General features: G+C 39.6%; 1 protein-coding gene across 50 annotated transcripts in view; it reads left to right on the top strand.

Annotated features, from left to right (window-relative positions):
• STAU1 (staufen double-stranded RNA binding protein 1) overlaps positions 1–19,896 on the top strand; it is a 98,475-nt gene that overhangs the window by 55,651 nt on the left and 22,928 nt on the right. For 31 of the 50 annotated variants that reach the window (XM_085004210.1, XM_085004193.1, XM_085004199.1 and 28 more), the window contains 2 exons: positions 3,493–3,631; positions 7,865–8,030. In XM_085004210.1, coding sequence (XP_084860336.1) covers positions 3,531–3,631; positions 7,865–8,030 — 267 coding nt within the window. In that variant the 5' untranslated portion in view covers positions 3,493–3,530. Of the gene's footprint in view, positions 1–1,037; positions 1,195–3,492; positions 3,632–7,864; positions 8,031–19,896 lie in introns of all 50 variants that reach the window. The other 19 variants (XM_085004213.1, XM_085004205.1, XM_085004190.1 and 16 more) reach the window with 1 other exon arrangement.

The raw sequence follows: 19,896 nt of genomic DNA, 5'->3' as shown, positions 1-19,896 counted from the left end.
CCTTGAATTTAAATGACCTAGACATACTCAAATCACTAGTGCTTTGACTTGTAAATGAAATAAAGTGACATTTGGTGATAAAATTAGAAGAATAAAAGTTTCAAAGTAGTGAGTCTCAAACCTTAAAGTATATCAGAATCACTTTGGGAGTTTATTGTAAATACACATACCTGGGTCTCCTCTTGTGGTCTTTAGTTGAAATCCCTGGGCATGTGTGTTTTACCAGGCTTCTCAGGTTATTCTTCAGATGCACACAAAAGTTAAAGAATCATTGTGCTGTGATGGGTCATTGTATTTTTGTTTTTGTTAAAGTATTAATTTAATACTGATAGGATTAACATAACCTGATTTTACAACTGGAGTGTGCACATGGGTTGCCTTTATACTTAAAAAAGGAAAAAAAAAGAGGCTTGCCATTGTCAGCATTTGTTGAGGACAGAAATGAACTGTTTTGATCTTTGCTTGCTGTGAATCTGATTTTTTTCTGAAAGTGGAGGGCAGAAAGTGGTCTGAATAGTAGTCTTAGGAAAGTAGAGGCAACATTTTGAAACCTGGCTGATGCTCCCAAATTTACTTGTGTTTTTGTCGTAATGGGCTTGTGTTTTCAGACAAGAGTCCACAAATACAACATGAAAACAAGTATTGTCTTAATTTGTATAAGATCCTACTATGTGTCTAAATTAAGTTGGCTAAATTTCTTCCATGAGAGGTAATGGGAAGACAATTTCTGTTTGGATGGCTGCCCAGTAATCAATGTTCAATGTTTTAATATATAAGAAACCTTTTTTTTTTAATCTCTGTGGTTACCCCTGTCTTTCAAAGCATGGTTTTTTATAGAGTGCTGTGTAATACAAGTCAATGATACGTGTATGTTTTTGTGTTTATAAAACCAGTGAAAAAGGGGGTGAAGGGATAAATGACCAAGATAATGACCACGCCTTTTAAACCATGACCATAAAGTATGTTCAAGGTCCACGTGACATATTACAGTCAACATCAGGTTTCGTGAATTGAGAGCTCACAATTTTCATTTGTAGGTGTTTACAGTACAGCTAACACTTGGAGATCAGCACTGGGAAGCTGAAGGAACTAGTATTAAAAAAGCCCAACACACAGCTGCTGCCAAAGCTTTGGAAGGAACAAAATTTCCTAAACCCATAGTCCGCCCTTTTCGTAGCGAAGGAAGGAATCCAGGTATTATGCGTGGGCCAAGACAGGTTCCTTTCAAAAGTGTGTCTAGAGGTACCCGTTTAGTATCTATATGAATTCTCTCTTTCTTAACTAACTTGTTGATTTTGAAAGCACAGATTTTGCACTACCAGTGGCAAATGCTTATCTTTTCAGAATCTTAACCTGACTCTAAAGCAGTGGTTTCCAATCTACAATCTGGAGAGGTGGTCATGGGAGATGGGAGATGTCACCAAACAATTTCTAAGATTTTTAAAAAAGCTTAGTGAAGACACATTTTTTTTCTTTTGATAAGGTTTATAAATTACCGAGAATGTAGATTTTAGCTAAAATCGCTTAAATTCAGTATGGTCATATTGATTACCATATGTTGGTCATAATCCCTGATTGTCAATTTTATGTCTCCTGATCATTAACAAGAATGAGAAAGTAACATTTGCAAATCATTAGATAATTATCTCTTCAAGAAAGGTCCAGGGGAGGAGAATACTGAAAAAGAAGAGCGTCTGATAAAAGCTTGGGAACCACTGACCTGGTGGCTGTAGGTGGAAGTGGCTGTTTTAGCGGGGTTACCCCTCTAGGACATGAACTCACCCCAGGCCCTTTGAATGCGGGAATGAATCGGGAAGATCTTGGTCACATCTTTCTTGTTGCTTTTGATTTCTATGTAGTATTCTTTCTTCAAATTCGTTCTCTAGGTGTTCCCTTCATGGCTCAGCAGTTAACGAACCTGACTAGGATCCATGAGGATGCAGGTTCAATCCCTGGCCTCACTCAGTGGGTTAAGGATCTGGTGTTGCCGTGAGCTGTGGTGCAGGTCGCAGACATGGCTCAGATCCCGAGTTGCTGTGGCTGCGGTATAGGCTGATAACTGTAGCTCTGATTCGATGCCTAGCTTGGGAACTTCCATATGCTGTGGGTGTGGCCCTAAAAAGCAAAAAAAAAAAAATTTTGTTCTCTAATGCAGGTACATTATATGGGTCAGAGCTACTCTTAAAATGTAACTATTTGAATTACATAAAAATGTAATTCTGAAAAAATTCTGATGTTAGCTAGAGGGAGGTTGTGACCCTCTGACTTAGCGAATGCAAAGATATTCTTATAAATTTGATTCATGCACTAAATTTAGTCAGACTAGTTATGATACAGAATCAAGTCATTTTTATTTTTCTCTACACACATCCTAAAGAGGCATCATAAAGTGGATTTTTGTGTGCGTTTACACGGAACTTTGCCATTGCTAGTGTTGTTCTGTGTTTGATATGAAAATGTTTTTAGATGTGACTGTGAACTGACACTAATCTTTCCAGGCTGGTTTTCCTTTTAAATTATTTTTAAAGGTTTATGACATGGATGAACTGAGAGAAAAAAAATGGGAGAATGAATAGTATGTATTTTATAAAGTTTATAACTCTGAGATAACCCAAGATATACTTGTTCCTGTTGTATATGGCAACAAAACTCATTTCCTAACAAGTATTGCCACAAGTCACATCACGTTATAACTATAGAGAATGGAAATATCGGAGTTCTCCTATGGCACAGTGGGTTGAGGATCCGGCATTGCTGCAGCTGTGGCATAGGTCTCAGCTGTGGCTCGGATTCAGTCCCTGGCCCAGGAACTTCCGTGTGTCGTGAGTGCAGCTGAAAAAAAAAGAATAATGGTAATATCTACTTCGTGCCATTCATCTGACTTCTCCAGATAGAATTGACTTGTCTCCTCGGTGATTATACACCTTTTCTTATAGCACACATCCTGTCATGTTACAGTTCTCTGTGTGTGTTTTGTTTACTTTGAACTCCTCTGGGGCAAGGATTATGTCTCTCAAGCTTAGCACAGTGCTTTGCCTCTTGTTAGTACTGAATAAATGCATTGTTCTATGAAATAGTGTGTACAAACATCCAGTCAGTACAGCCACAGTTGTATTGGTTAAGTATTCCCAAACAGTGAAGTGATGTGGACAGGCCTATGAGACTTTTTTTAATCGTGGCATTTGATATGTATTGGAACTTATTTATGACAACTGGAATGTATGGCTTTCACTGCTAACATCCTGTTAACATTGTTGCTCCCCTAATAGCCCTTACAGTATATTTTGTGCGATTGACTATGTATTGATATCTAGAAATCACAAGCAGATTCTTGGATTTCCTGACCTGATGCCTAGCAGTGAAGTACTTAGATCCTTTCATGAAATGCATCATGAATCCAGTTAGCAGAAAGCATGCTCTTCTTTTTGATTATAGTGAGCGTTATTCTCATATCAGAAAAAAACAGTTATTTGTGTTGATTCTGTGTTGCAGAAAGCATAACCCCTACTGTAGAACTAAATGCACTGTGCATGAAACTTGGAAAAAAACCAATGTATAAGCCTGTCGATCCTTACTCTCGGATGCAGTCCACCTATAACTACAACATGAGAGGAGGTGCTTATCCCCCAAGGTATGTGTTTGTTTTGTTTTAAATACAGATGAAAATATATCTGATCTTTTTACATAGAATAATAAGATCTATAGATGGTACAGCACGTGATGGTTTGATTTGGTCGACTTTGGCCTGCCAGATGCTAAAATCAGTCTTTATTTTGTTGGTGTTGCTGAAACTGTATTGTGATGGTCTGTTAGCTCCTACCACTGAAAAGGGCCTGAGCACATTCCTCACTAGCAATATGGACCCCAAGCAAGCTGGTTAAAGATCACCATTGTAACTGCTTTGTGCAACTGAGTCATATTTGTACATGTTTCCTGCAGCATGACAATTCTCAATATTCATAGTTTCTTGATTGTCTTTATTGGTTATTTTCTGACCTTTAAACTTACCTTTGTGGTTTGTAAATAGCCCCACCGTACAGGTACAGTAAGATATTCATTGAAACCTGAAAATATCATGTATTTAAATCCTCTGCTTGTGGTCATAACACACTAGTGGATAGATTAATGATTAGAATGGGTCTCTGCCCTACCTCGGGGGGAAAGTGGAGGCCAAAGCAATTTTAAAAATAGAAACTCTGAAATGGGGGTTCCCATCATGGCGCAGTGGAAACAAATCCGGCTAGTATCCATGAGGATACGGATTCGACCCCTGGCTTCACTTAGTGGGTTAAGGATCTGGTGTTGTGGTGAGCTCTGGTGTAGGTTGCAGATGAAGCTTGGATCCCCTGTCGCTCTTGCTGTCATGTAAGCTGGCCGCTGTAGCTCTGATTCGACTCCTGGGGAATTCCATATGCTGGCCCTAAAAAGCAAAAAAAAAAGAGACAGGAAGAAGGAAGGAAGAAAGAAACTAACTCTGAAATGGGAGAAACCAGTCTCTGCCAGGCTATAGGTTATTGTGCTTTCCAGAAATGAGGGTCTTTTTTTTTCTTTCCCATGCCTGTGGCTGGTGGAAGTTCCCAGGCCAGGGATCAGATCCACGTCACAGCAGCAACAATGTCAGATCCTTAACCTGCTGCACTGCAAGAGAACTCCCAGAAATGGAAGTCTTTTCTTTTTTTTGTTTGTCTGGTTTAGGCCATGCCCAGGGAATGTGGGAGTTCCCAGGAATGCAGCCCGAGCCACCACAGTGACAACACTCGATCCTTAACCTGATGAGCCATATGGAGCCTCCTGAAGCTTCTTGCTAAAAGTCTTGTGTTTGACAAGGGGGACAGACACCAGGAGTAAGAGAGGCTACAACTCTATTATCTATAAAAAGGTCACCACACCAAAAACCTATAAAAATGAAAAGACAGAGAACTATAACTCAGATGAGGGAGAAAGGAAAAACCCCAGTAAATCAGCTAAGTGATTAAGAGATTCTCAGCCTCCAGGAAAAAGACTTTAGATTGTTGATGCTGAAGATGATGCAAGATGTTGGAAATAAACTGGAGGCAAAGATGGATAACTTACAGGAAACACTGACCAAAGAGATACAAGATAGAAAACTTAAATAAGAAGAGATGCAGGAGTTCCCGTCATGGCGCAGTGGTTAACGAATCCGACTAGGAACCATGAGGTTGCGGGTTTGGTCCCTGCCCTTGCTCAGTGGGTTAATGATCCGGCGTTGCCGTGAGCTGTGGTGTAGGTTGCAGACGCGGCTTGGATCCCGCGTTGCTGTGGCTCTGGCGTAGGCCGGTGGCTACAGCTCCGATTCAACCCCTAGCCTGGGAACCTCCATATGCCGCGGGAGCAGCCCAAGAAATAGCAACAACAATAACAACAACAACAACAACAAAAAAAAGACAAAAAAAAAAAAAAAGAAGAGATGCAAAATATAGTAACTGAAGTAAAAAATTCACTAGAAGCAGCTAACAGCAGAATACAGGAGGCAGAAGAACAAATAAGCAAGGTGGAGGACAGATTAGTGGAAATTACGGATGTAGAAGAGGAAAGAGAAAAAAGATTGAAAACAAATTAAGAGCGTCTCAGAGAACTCTGGGACAACGTTAAACACACCAACATCCGTATTATAGGGGTGCCAGAAGGAGAAGAGAGAGGGAAGGGGACAGAAGAAATATTCCAAGAGATAATAGCCAAAAACTTCCCTAACATGGGAAAGGAACCACTCACTCAAATCCAGGAAGCACAACGAGTACCATATAAAATAAACCCAAGGAGGAATACACCGAGACACATATTAATCAAACTGACCAAAATTAAAGAGGAAATCTTGAAAGCAGCTAGGGAAAAGAAACAAGTAACATACAAGGGAACCCCAATAAGGTTATTGGCAGATTTTTCAGCAGAAACTCTGCAGGCCATAAGGGAGTGGCATGATATACTTAACGTGATGAAAGGAAGAAAACCTCCAACCAAGGTGACTCTACCCAGCAAGGCTCTCATTCAGATTTGAAGGAGAAATCAAAACCTTCTCAGATAAGCAAAAGTTGAGAGAATTCAGCAACATTAAACCAGACTTACAACAAATACTAAAGGAACTTCTCTAGGCATAAAAGAAAAGACAGCAACAGGAAACAAAAATTCCACACATGACAAGGCTCACCAGTAAAGGTATACATACAGCAAAGATACAAAATCATCCATGCACAATTATACCACCAAAATCAGAAATCATGAGAAGAGTTGGGTACAAATGCAGGACACTGGAGATGAACTTGCAATTAAGAGAAACAACTTAAAACAATCTCATATACATATAGACTCATATCAAAACTTCAGAATAACTGCAAACCAAAAATCTACAATTGATACACAAACAAGGAATCTCTGGAGAAGAAATAGATCTCATAGTAAATAAGTGCGTAATCCACCATGAAGAGGGATATTCGACATCATTCTTGGAATGCTGAAGTCTTCTTAGATCTGATTCTGGTTTCCTCTCCATCAAAGAACTTACGATAATTAAATAATGCAACTGTACAATTAAATAATACAGTTCTACAATTGTATTGTTAATAACCATTTCTCTTCATGGTACAATGTAAGGTCTATAATGTCTTGTTTATCACATCACCTAGAATGGTGTAATGCCTATATTGAAGAATCAATAACATGTAACAAATTGTGAGGACATATTTATATAGTTACACTGTTTTTTAACCAATTTATGCATTTTATATTTTACTTATTTTCAGAGGGTATATTATTTTTGTTATTCTTACCAGTTATTCTTTTTATTATGCTATATAAAATATTTAATGGTATATAAGGCTTTCTTCTTTATAAATTTTAGTTGCATAATGTAACAATTTTAGTATAATGCTAATTGTTAAAGAAAAATTGAAATGTAATAGATAATACTAAATAGTAAGGATGAAAGCCATACAAAATAGGATAAAGTATAGAATAAATTTCCTATTTGTCTCAGCATATTTTCCATTCCACTTCTCCAGAGGGTGTCACTTAATCTGTTTCTTAAGATCCATGATATAATAATCTGTGTGAATGTAATTGTGCTTAAATGTATGTATTATATTCTGTAAAAAAAAATAAAAATATCAAAAAAATAAAATGGACTACATCACAGAGCAGAAAAAAATAAAATAAAATAGAAGTCTTGTGTTTAAGAATTTCCATCCTTTTCTGGAGACATGGAAGTGTGAATCTCAGATATGAGAAAGTAAAGCATATTTTCTTTCTCAGCCAAAGCCTGATCCATTTTAGATTTTGTAATTATGGATTAGCTTTATATATATGTATAAATTGAACTCATGTAATTTGTAAGCCAGTGTATTTTGTGGAACATGAACAGTATTTGCTTACACTGTGTGGCAATTCTAATTTAGCATAAACATACGAAATCTCTGAATATATATATATATATATATTTTTTTTTTTTTGTCTTTTTGCCATTTCGTGGGCCACTCCCGCGGCATATGGGAGGTTCCCAGGCTAGGGGTCTAATCGGAGCTGTAGCCGCCAGCCTATGCCAGAGCCACAGCAGCTCGGGATCCGAGCCCCCCGCGTCTGCGACCTACACCACAGCTCACGGCAACGCCGGATCCTTAACCCACTGAGCAAGGGCAGAGATCGAACCCGCAACCTCATGGTTCCTAGTTGTATTCGTTAACCACTGCGCCACGACGGGAACTCCCTCTGAATATATTGATGAGGAATCATTATTAGCAAGCAAAAGCTAATGTGATGAGGACCTATGATAAAGGAAAGACTTGGAATTTGCCAAATATGTACAGTGACTTACCAATCTGAAACTAATTTTCCTTACCCCTTCTATTTTTAGGTACTTTTACCCATTTCCAGTACCACCTTTACTTTATCAAGTTGAGCTTTCTGTGGGAGGACAGCAATTTAATGGGAAAGGAAAGACGAGACAGGCTGCGAAACACGATGCTGCTGCGAAAGCTTTGAGGATCCTGCAGAATGAGCCCCCACCTGAGAGGCTGGAGGTAAGGGGCGCAGAACTGGGGCTCCTTGACACTGGGTGTTTTAGGGGGGTGGGAAAGACATCAAGTTGCATTTTCTAAGAGGATGCATTCAGAGCTGTCCATAATTTTGTTCCTTGATTGCTTATAAGCTGGCGTACCATGTAGCTTTCTTGCCTTTTCTCTTCCTTTAAAAAAAATTTCTTAGCAGGAAAGTCAGGTGCCTTCTTTTGAACTCAGTGGCATAGTTATGAGTGAACAGTGTTAGAATGTGACTCATTTGAGTTGTGAAAACATGCATGGATGAATTCTTTGGTGCTAAAGACTATGCTTGTCAGAATCTGTGATTTATGATACCAGGTTAGAGGATTTTCTGAACCATTTTGACCAAATGTTCTTTCTTAATTGTATTGAAGTGCTAGTTATCTACTATTGCTTAACAAACCATCACAAAACTTTGTGGCTCAAACTCCTATAGACTTTTATGTTGCTCACAAGCCTGCAGTTCAGGCAAGGCTTGGCAGGGGGAGCCTGTCTCTGCTCCATGTAGCTGGGGCTGAGGCAGCTCTGCAGGGGCTGGAGGATCTTTTTCAAGATGGCTCCCTCACAGGGCTCTTAAGTTGTTGCTGGCTTTCGGCTGGAGACTAAGAGGGGGCTCTGTTCCAGGGACCTCAGTTTCTTTCTTCGTTAACCTGTACAGAGACTGTTTACACATCCTGTGGTATGATGGCTAGGTTCCAAGAATGAACATTCTAGAAGACAGTAAATGGAAGCAGCTGCCAGTTTCTTGGGACCTGGGCACAGAAATCAGCACAGCATCACTTCTGCCAAATTCTACAGATCAAACAGGCAGAGGGGCCAGATTCATAATAAGGAGATACAGGATTTCTCTCTCTCTCTCTCTTTTTTTTTTTTTTTTTTTAGTTGAGGTAGAATTCACACAACAGTTTTACAATTTTAACCATTTTGAGTATACAATTTAGAAACTTTCAGTACATTCACAATGTCAAGAGCCCCAGTTCTGGTTAAGAGGAGTATCAAAGTATTTGGGGGCTGTGTTTTAAAACTATCACAATAGGTAAAGGATTTTAATTCTCTGTGACTAAATAGGATATGGGTCTTAGAAAATCAATGACTCCATGCATTGAGGGGCCAGAGCATTAGTGATTGTCTGTGATAAAGCAGTCTTATCACCAAAGGTCCAGAAGAAACCTACTGAGTAGAAAACATTGAGATTTCATGATTCTGTTTAATCACAGCATGAAATGCCTTCTGAAAATACCCCTGGATATTTGACCTTCCTTCCTCAAGAAATAACTTCTCAAAGAATAAGATCTTGCACAGAACACTGAGCTAAGTATGTGCTGATAGGTATGAACTTGAATGGACCCTTGCCAGGGTGTTTACTGAGGTCTGTTAAGCCCAGCTCCCCTCCTGGGTGACCCAGCTCAGAATGGTGGTCTGTGGCTTCATGGCTGGCTGCACAGGAGGGTTTTGTTTTTCTTTCGTTGCAGTGCATTTCTGTCTTCAGTGTGAGCACACTTTTTATCAGAGATGATCTGTTTCCAGGGTCCACTGAGGACCAGATAAAAGAGAAGGAACTGTAACTTAGGAGAGGAGGATTTAGCGAAGTAAAAGGATAAGCTTCTCTGGTGAGATTTGTTGAAACACCAAAGATAGTGAAATCGGAGTCATTTTTGGAGACTTTTCATTTATTTGACTTGACTTTGGTGCTAATCTAACTGAAGTCAGATGGGGTGGATACTTCTTGGTTCCTTCTAGCCAGCAGTTGTTAAACAGTCACTGAACACTGGTATGTAGGTTGTCTGCTTCAGAATCACTTGAGAAGTTTAAAAAAAAATTCCTTGGCCCAACCCACATGATTCTAATACAGTTGGTCTAGGCTAAGACCCAGGAGTATGGGTTTTGCTTTTTTTTTTCTTTTATAATGTGCTCTTGGAGTAACTCTAAAGCACAGTCAGGGTTTGGAAATCACAGGCCTGTGTATTTTCAGTGCTTCTCAGGCAGTTTCCCCCCGGGACTCTCCTTGGAAGCACATCTTCACCACAGTGAAGCAAATGGAAAGCGCCTGTTGGTGTCTCAGAGCCGGCTCCCTGGAGTGTGGCTCACTAGAGCGGGTGGCTGTAGAGGGCACCCTCTCCTTGGCCCATCTGACATCCCTATGGAGCTTGGCTGGGAATGCTTATCATTCCTGCCCCTTATTTCCTTCTCTTTGCCTCTTTTCTACTTCTGTATGACTTGAAGTAGAGACAGTTCCCTTCAGAAATGGCCCAAAGACTGGCCTTAATCATTGCTTCAGAAACAAGAATCATTAATTAGGATATGACTTCTTTGAAGTAATAAATGAATCACTTGGTTTTCTACCTAAATGAGCTGCCCGTGATCTACCAGGCCCCCTGGTGGACAGGTAGCAGGGGATAAGGGGAGTTTTAAAAGATAGTTGCAAACTACACAGAATTTTTAATACTGGAGAAAAGAAAAATGATGTATAAAGGTACCACTTGGAGAAAGTCACTGTAAACCTTTTGGTGGATGTATGTGTAAGTAAATACCTGCACTGGCTGTTTCACGTGAATGGGATGATATTGTACAGTAACCACCTTTTCTTTTCCTCTGAAGTGCTTATCATGAATATGTTATCATGCTATTTACTTATAATTCCATGGACGACTCAAATTCAATATCTTCTAAGTGCTTTTAATGGCTCTAAAATGTTGTTGAAAGTTTTGTGTGTGTGTGTGGTGGGTTTTTTTGTTTCTTTGTTTTTGGTTTTTTTAGGGCCACACCCTTGGCATGTGGAGGTTCCCAGGCTAGGGGTCGAATTGGAGCTGTAGCTGCTAGCCTATACCACAGCCACAGCAGCGCGGAATCCAAGCCACATCTGTGACCTATACCACAGCTCATAGCAACACCGGATCCTTAACTCACTGAGCGAGGCCAAGGATCAAACCTGCGTCCTTATGGATACTAGTCAGGTCCATTAACCCCTGAACCACAATAGGAACTCGTGTTGAAAGTTGTATAGCATGTGATTGTGTGCTGAATCAATTCATCTTTTCTAAAAACATAGCCAGTAAAGCCAGCAGTTTCTGTCTACAGGACAGGTTGTTGACAGGCATTGTGCTCAGCCCTGAAGGTAAACATTGCTCTTCTCCATGTGGAGTTTGGTTGAGTGAAGTTGGCTGATGTTAACATCAGTAACATCAAAAAGTGCAATGAGGGGAGTTCCCATGGTGGCTCAGTGTACTTGAGGATTTGGGTTCAATCTCTGGCCCTACTTGGTGATTTGAGGATCTGGCATGTTGCCAGGAGCTGTTGCAGATGTGGCTCAGGTCCCAAGTTGCTATTGATACTGTGGCTGTGGCATAGGCCGGCAGCTATAGCTCAGATTTGTCCCCTAGCCTGAGACCTTCCATATGCTGTGGGTGCGGCCCTAAAAAGCAAAAAAATAAAAATAAAAAAAAATAAAAAGTCCAGTGACTTCTGCTGTGGTGCCATGGGATTGGCAGTATCTGGAGGACTGGGATGTGAGTTCAGTCCCTGGCTCTTCACAGCAGGTTAAGGATCCAGTGTTGCTGCAACTGCAGCATAGGTGGAAACCGTGGCTCAGGTTGCAACTGTGGCTCTGATTTGATCCTTGGTCTGGGAGCTCCATATGCTGTGGGGTAACCAAAAAGGAAGAAGAAGAAAAAAAAAAAAAAAGCAATGAGTGCTAGGATGGCAGTAGCAAGCGTCACGAGAGCATAAGATGTCTTGTTTAGGTTGGAGTACTGTGGGTACATTCAGAGACGTCTTTTCTGAGGAGGAGTCATTTAAACTGAAACTACAGATGAGCATAAGAGCAGGGGAAGTACATTCCCAGCACAGGGAGCAGCTTGTGCCAAGGTCCTGAGTTGGGAAAGCTCTTCTCTTCTGTCCAGTCCTATCCTATTCTATCCTCTCCATCTAAGGCATGTGCTAATAAAGGAAGACTTACTCAGGGTCTGAGTTGTTAGGAGTAAGGTGGTCATATAGTATTTTTAATAGAGAAAAACAGGAGCTAGTGTATATGTCCATTAGTAGGGAAATGGTTAAATAAGTGAAAGCATTTATCCTGGGAGTACAGAGTGTGGTAGATATGTGTGTACATGGGCATGGAAGGAGGCTCATAATCTATTGAATGGGGGGAATCAAGATCCAGAGCTGTTATTATGTGTATAGTGTAATAGTGTTAGGTAAAGAAAAGTACCAACTGGGAGTTCCCGTCGTGGCGTGGTGGTTAACCAATCCGACTAGGAACCATGAGGTTGTGGGTTCGGTCCCTGCCCTTGCTCAGTGGGTTAAGGATCTGGCATTGCCGTGAGCTGTGATGTAGGTCGCAGACGCGGGGGGCTCGGGTCCCGAGTTGCTGTGGCTCTGGCGTAGGCTGGTGGCTACAGCTCCGATTAGACCTCTAGCCTGGGAACCTCCATATGCCGCAGCAGCGGCCCAAGAAATAGCAAAAAAGACAAAAAAAAAAAAAAAGAAAGAAAAGAAAAGTACCAACTGTGTGTGTGTCTGTATGTATGTATCTGTATATGTTTGGATGTGCATAGTTTCTATCTTGAAGGTTATAGCAAAGTTTATTTTTTTTTAAATGATTTTTGTTTTTTCCATTGTAGTTGGTTTACAGTGTTGTCAATTTTCTACTGTACAGCAAGGCGACCCAGTCACACATACATTCTTTTTCTCACATTCTCCTCCATCATGCCCCATCATAAATGACTAGGTATAGTTCCCTTCGCTGTAAGCAGTACCTCATTGCTTATCCATTCCAAAGGCAGTAGTTTGCATCTCTTAACCCCAGATTCCCACCCATCCCACTCCCTCCCCCTCTCCCTTGGAAACGATAAATCTGTTCTCCCAAGTCCATGAGCTTCTTTTCTGTGTTTATTTGTGCCATGTATTTGATTTCAGATATAGGTGAAATGGTATTTGTCTTTCTCTTTCTGACTGACCTCACTTAGGATGAGAGTCTCTAGTTCCATCCATGTTGCTGCAAATGGCATTATTTTGTTCTTTTTTATGGCTGAGTAGTATTCTACTGTGTATATATACCACATCTTCTTAATCCAGTCATCTGTCAATGGACATTTAGGTTGTTTCCATGTCTTGGGTATTGTGAATAGTGCTGCGGTGAACATACAGGTGCTTTTGTCTTTTTCAAGGAACGTTTTTTCCGTGTATTTATATGCCCAGGAGTGGGATTGCTGGGTCATATGGTAGTTCTGTATTGAATTTTCTGAGTTACCTCCATACTGTTTTCCATAGTGGTAATACCAGTTTACATTTCTACCAACTGTGCAGGAGGGCTCCCTTTTCTCACACCCTCTCCAGCATTTGTTATTTGTGAACTTACTAATGATAGTCATTCTGACTATCACCATGTGAGGTGGTATCTCATAGTAGGTTTGATTTGCAATTCTCTAATAATCAGTGATGTTGAGCATTTTTTCATGTGCTCGTTGGCCATTTGTATATCTTCTTTGGAGAAATGTCTATTCAGGTCTTTTGCCCATTTTTCCATTGGGTTGTTGGCTTTTTTTGCTGTTGAGTTGTATAAGTTGTTTGTATATTTTAGAGATTAAACCTTTGAGGGTTGCATTGTTTGAAACTATTTTCTCCCAGGTTATAGCAAAGTTTAAAAGCAGTTTTCTCTTGGTAGTGATAGAAGACAGACTTTTAAAAAAAATTGTGCTATTTGAAGTTTTTTTTTTTTTTTTAAATACTGCTTTTGTAAAGATAAATAAATGCAGCCTTTCCTGGTATTGAGTCCTTATCTTCACTTGAGCCAGGGACCTATTTAAGTAGGACTAAAACTAAAATTGGAGACCTTAATTGTCATTGTACTATCAGGGTCCATTGGATTCAGTTTTCTTTTTTTCTTGTTTTTCTTTTTTGGCCACCCTGTGGCATACGGAGTTCCCAGACCAGGGATCAAGATCCAAGCCACAGTTTTGACCTATGCAGCAGCTGTGGCAATGCCAGATCCTTTAACCCACTGTGCCGGTTGGGGACCAAACCTGCGTCCTGGTGCTGCGGAGACACCACTGATCCTGTTGTGCCAAGGCGGGAACTCTTCACTTTTCATTTTTGAGCTTTTTCTAGCTCTGTAAGAATCAACACTGCATACTTTTATTTATTTTTGTAGAGGTTTAATAACAGAAAACATAATTTTTTTGAAAGTAGAGAAAAACTCGTTCTGTCTTGACATGTGGGTCCTTTGGGTCGTTTTATAAATCTATATTATGGAATCTTTTTCTGTTATTTTTGGCTATACCCACAGCATGCAACAAGTTCCTTGGATCGAACTTGAGCCATAGCAGTGATGATGAATCCTTAACCTCTAGGCCACCAGGGAACTCCATATTATAGAATCTTAATTTTTGTATTTTGAAACATTCTGCTGCTTATCATCCTACATATCACACTTCAGCACTGTTTATCATTTATTCCCAAATATGTAGTAAGCAAGACTAAAATAAGGAAATGGGAGAAGGATGAAATCCCTGGGTAGTAGTAGTGAAGTAATTGTTGTTACTGCATCATCCTTTAATGTTCTTACTGTGGGGCCTAATGTATCACATCATCTTTCAAGAAGATGCAAAAGAAGACTGGAGATGCCATCTTTTTGCTCCACTCTTGGCTTTTATTGAACCCAGATGAAAATTCAGAATTTTTCTATCTGTATTGGCAAAGAGAAGAAAATTGAGAAAGATGTTTTCATTATGAGACAAATCAGAAGATGAATGCAAAGAGGCAGACAGCAGCCCTCTAGACTTTAATGAGGATGGTGAGGGTGTTGAAGTGACTTAGGTTGGGAGTCTTCAGGTGATACCTTAGTTTTCCCAGAGTCAAAAGTCAACAAATTGAACTGTGTATTTCTATAGTGTATGAAAAAGAAGCGTGCAAACTCTTCTGGTCATTCAACAGAAAGTACTTTTCTTTGTTCCCCACCAATGGCCTTACTGACGGCATGAGGAACTCCTTGACCAGGGATCAGACCCTCATCACATCAGTGACCTGTGGCAGTGACAACACCGATACTTAACCCTTTGCACCACAAGGGAACTGCCAACAGAAAGGAATTTGTCGGAAATCCCGTCGTGGCGCAGTGGAAACCATGAGGTTCCAGGTTCAATCCCTGGCCTTGCTCAGTGGGTTAAGGATCTGGCGTTGCTGTGAGCTGTGGTGTAGGTTGCAGACTCGGCTCGGATCTGGCATTGCCATGAGTTGTGGTGTAGGTTGCAGACGTGGCTCGGATCTGGCGTTGCTATGGCGTAGGCCAGCAGCTGTGGCTTCGATTAGACCCCTAGACTAGGAACCTCCATATGCCACGGGTGTGGCACTCAAAAGACAGAAAAAAAGATGAAAGAAAGAAATTTGTCATACAGTATTTTGCAACAAGAACTGTACCATCTTGTTTTGATTTTCTAAAAAATTTATGTGGCAGTATTCTTTCATCTTTTATGGTTTTTGGCCACCAGAGTTTATTTCTTACCACTTAATGTCAGCAAAATAAGTGGGCACATGCAGAAGATGGTGTGTGTATTGGAAGGAAAAAATTTTTTTGAGGTATAGTCAATTTACAGTGTTGTGTTAGTTTCTGGTGTAAAGTGATTCATACATCTATATATATATATATAACATTTAAATATGAACTATATTTAAATATGTAAAATATACTTTTTCATAATGGTTTATTACAAGGCATTAAATGTAGCTCCGTGTGCTATACCATAGGGCCTTGTTGTTTATCTCATTTATGATTAGAAGTTTGTATCTGCCAAACTCCTACTCATTTAGCCCTCTCCTACCCCTTTCCCCTTCAGTAACCATAAATTTGTTTTCTGTTTCTGTGAGTCTGTTTCTGTTTTGTAAATAAGTTCGTTTGTGTCATATTTTAGATTCCACATATAAGTGATATATGGTATTTGTCTTTCTCTTTCTGACTGACTGCACTTATAATCTCTAGATCCATCCATGTTGCTGCAGGTGACATTATTTCGTTCTTTTTTATAGCTGAATGGAATTCCATTGTGTATATACACCACGTCTTTATCCATTCCTCTGCTGATGGACATTTAGATTGCTTCCATGTCTTAGCTTTTGTAAATAGGGCTGATAGGAACATTGGGGTGTATGAATCTTTTCAAATTATGGTTTTCTTATTAGAAGGAAATTGATGATATAACAATGAAAAGCTTACTAGATCCTTCTTTTGACATTTATAAATCTACAAGTGAAAGCATTTTGTAATTATGGCTGTACTCTCTTCAACAAAGTTATAAGTCAGTTTCAAAAGTAGTGTGTTTGGGAATTCCCTTGTGGTGCAGCAGACTACGGATCTGGCGTTGTTATTGCAGTGGCTCGGGTTGCTGCTGTGGCGTGGGTTTGATCTATGTCCCAGGAACTTCTATAATGATCACAGGCGCACCCCCCAAAAAGATAGTGTTTTGACAATACTGGTACAAGAAGAATCAGAATCGTGATGAGCTAGAACCTGTTGGACATGGGTTTGAAATTTAGCATTGTTATTGGGGGCTGTGCTCTAGGTTCAGGCATGGCAGCTGGTGAGCATTTAGTTGCTTTTAAAAGACTTTGCTCTGGAATTCCCATTGTGGCTCAGTGGGTTAAGAACCTGACAATAGTGTGTCTGAGGATGTGGATTCCATTCCTGGCCTTGCTCAGTTAAGGATCCGGCATTGCCGCAGGCTGTGGCATAGGTCGCAGATGCAGCTTGAATCTGGCGTTGCCATGGCTCTGGTGTAGGCTGGCAGCTGCATCTCCTATTCTACCCCTAGCCTGGGAACTTCCATATGCCGCAGGTATGGCTGTAAAAAGGAAGAAAAAAAAAAGGATCTCTCCCATTTTGGGTATATTTGCCTTCCTTCCAAACTATAAACCTAGAATAAAAACTTGAGTTTGTTGATGTCCTTTTTTTTTTTTTTTTCTTTTTTATTTGGCTGTGGTGTGCAGTGCCTCAATTGGAAATCTCAGTTCTCAGACCAGGGGATGAACCTGGGCTGCAGCAGTGAAAGCACCAAGTCTTAACCACTAGACTACCAGGAAACTCCCAATTTTAATTTCATATTAAAAAAATCTCTAGTGAAATAATTTTTGTTGTCCTTTTATTCTGTATGTTATTTATAAAATGACCTTATTTATTATTACTTTTATAATAAATTTTAAAAATTTTTTTATATGTTATTCTAGAACAGATACATATGGTACATATGGTAAAAATAGGAAATAATTTATTCGGTAACAAAGTAACAGACTACATAATTTAAAGTGAAGATAGACAAATAAATTCGATGGAAGAGCATATTATATTCCCTACCATTTCCATTTGACCAATAGTACAATTAAAAAATACATCTCAATGTATTTGTTCTAATACAGAGTTTGATCAAAAGCAGCTTTTTAGGACAGGGCTGTATGTTAATCTTAAGATTCTACTTCAGAGTTTCTATTAAATGATAAATGTTGTATTAGCTAATTTTTTAAAAATTTTTTATTGAAAATGTCTATTTTTTTATTACTCAAATGAATTTATCACCATCTTTAGTTATATAATGATCATAACAATTCAATTTTGTAGCATTTCCATCCCATAACCCAAGCACATCCCCCACCCCCCAAACTGTGTCCTCTGGAGACCATAAGTTTTTCAATGTCTGTGAGTCAGCATCTGTTCTGCAAAGAAGTTCAGTCTGTACTTTCTTCAGATTCCACATGTCAGTGAAAGCATTTGATGTTGGTGTCTCATTGTATGGCTGACTTCACTTAGTATGATAATTTCTAGGTCCATCCATGTTGCTGAAAATGCTGATATTTCATTCATTGTAATGGCTGAGTAATATTCCATTATGCATATGTACCCCGTCTTCTTGATCCACTCCTCTGTCGATGGACATTTAGGTTGTTTCCATGTCTTGGCTCTTGTACATAGTGCTGCAATGAACATCAGAGTACATGTGTCTTTACGAGTCATGGTTTTCTCTGGGTAGATGCCCAGGAGTGGGATTGCTGGATCGAATGGTAGTTCTAGTTTTAGTTTTCTGAGGCATCTCCATACTGTTTTCCAGAGTGGTTGCACCAACTTAGAATCTCACCAACAGTGTACTAGGGTTCCTTTTTCTCCACACCCTCTTCAGCACTTATTGTTTGTAGACTTTTGGAGGATGGCCATTCTGGCTGGTGTTAGGTGGTACCTCAGAGTGGTTTTCATTTGCATTTCTCTGATAATGAATGATGTTGAACATAATTTCATGTGTTTTTTGGCCATTGGTATGTCTTCTTTGGAGAGTTGTCTGTTTAGATCTTCTGCCCATTTTTTGATGGGGTTTTTTGTGTTTTTGGTATGGAGCTGCAGAAGGTGTTTATAAATTTTGGAGATTAATCCCTTGTCAGCTGATTCATTTGCAAAGATTTTCTCCCATTCTGTGGGTTGTCGTTTCATTTTGTTTAGGGTTTCCTTTGCTGCGCAGAAACTTTCAAGTTTGATTAGGTCCCATTTGTTTATTTTTGTTTTTATCGTCACTATTCTAAGAGGTGGATCTGAGAAGATGTTGCTGTGGTTTATGTCAAAGAGTGTTTGGCCTATGTTTTCCTCTAAGGGTTTCATAGTGTCTGGTCTTATATCTAGGTCTTTAATCCATTTGGAGTTTATTTTTGTGTATGGTGTTATTTAGGGAGTGTTCCAATTTCATTCTTTTCCATGTGGCTGTCCAGTTTTCCCAGCACTGCGTATTGAACAAGCTGTCCTTTCTCCATTGTATATTCTTGCCTCCTTTGTCATAGATTAGTTGGCTGTAGATGTGTGGGTTTAATTCAGGGCTTTCTATCCTGTTCTATATGTCTGTCTTTGTGCCAGTACCATGTGGTTTTGATGACTGTTGCTTTGTAGTATAGTCTGAAGTCCGGGAGCCTGATTCCTCCAGCTCCGTTTTTCTTTTTGAGGATGTCTTTGGCTATTCTGGGTCTGTTGTGCTTCCAGACAAACTTTAAACTATTTTGTTCAAGTTCTGTGAAAAACGTCCTTGGTAATTTGATAGGGATTTCACTGACTCTGTAGATTGCCTTGGGTAGTTTAGTCATTTTAATAATATTGGCTTTTCCAATCCAAGAGCATGGTATATCTTTCCATCTATTTGTGTCATCTTTGATTTCTTTCATCAGTGTCTTATAGTTTTCAAAGTACAGGTCTTTTGTGACTTTATTTATCTACTGGCCATGTCTGCAGCATGCTGAAGTCCCCAGACTTGGGATCAAACCCAAGCCACAGCAGTGACAATGCTGAGTTAAATGACTTTAAATATAGAAAAATAAAGAGGGTCCTTTGAAACCAGATGGTAAATGGTGATGACTATTTTTTCCTGGCATATTGAGGGTTAAGCATGGTTCAGAGTGTTTTTTTTTTGTTTTTGTTTTTGTTTTCTTTTCTTAATGTTGCCTAGATTTTTTACTGAACCGGGCACCGTGGGATTGATGTTAACAGTAATTCCCACTTCGTGAAGGTGCGATTAAGGGCCGGCTGCACTTGCCCTGTCTCACTGGGAATGGTGTTTGTGGATTTGTTTTGAGTCATTTGCTGCTTCCCCATAGCAACATTTTGTCCAGTCCAGACAATATTAAAATGTTTTTCGTAAAAGAGCAGTGTAGTCTCACTTCCAAATAAATGTATATCTTTGTTTCCTTTTTTGCGTTTTTATTTTACTGGTTGCATTGTCTGTTTTGGGATTCTTTGGAAGCAGTGGTTTAGAGCAGTGAATCTCAACTCTGGTTGCTAGTAAATCACCCGGGGACTTAAAAAACAAAGTCAAATACTATATATAAAATGGACATC

This window comes from Sus scrofa, chromosome 17 (genome assembly GCF_054392235.1).
Source record: "Sus scrofa isolate SSC_HxYL_T2T_F1_AM1 chromosome 17, Sscrofa_HxYL_maternal_Yorkshire_Landrace_v2.0, whole genome shotgun sequence".
NCBI classification, from domain to species: Eukaryota; Metazoa; Chordata; class Mammalia; order Artiodactyla; family Suidae; genus Sus; species Sus scrofa.
This window is presented reverse-complemented; position numbering and strand designations above follow the sequence as displayed.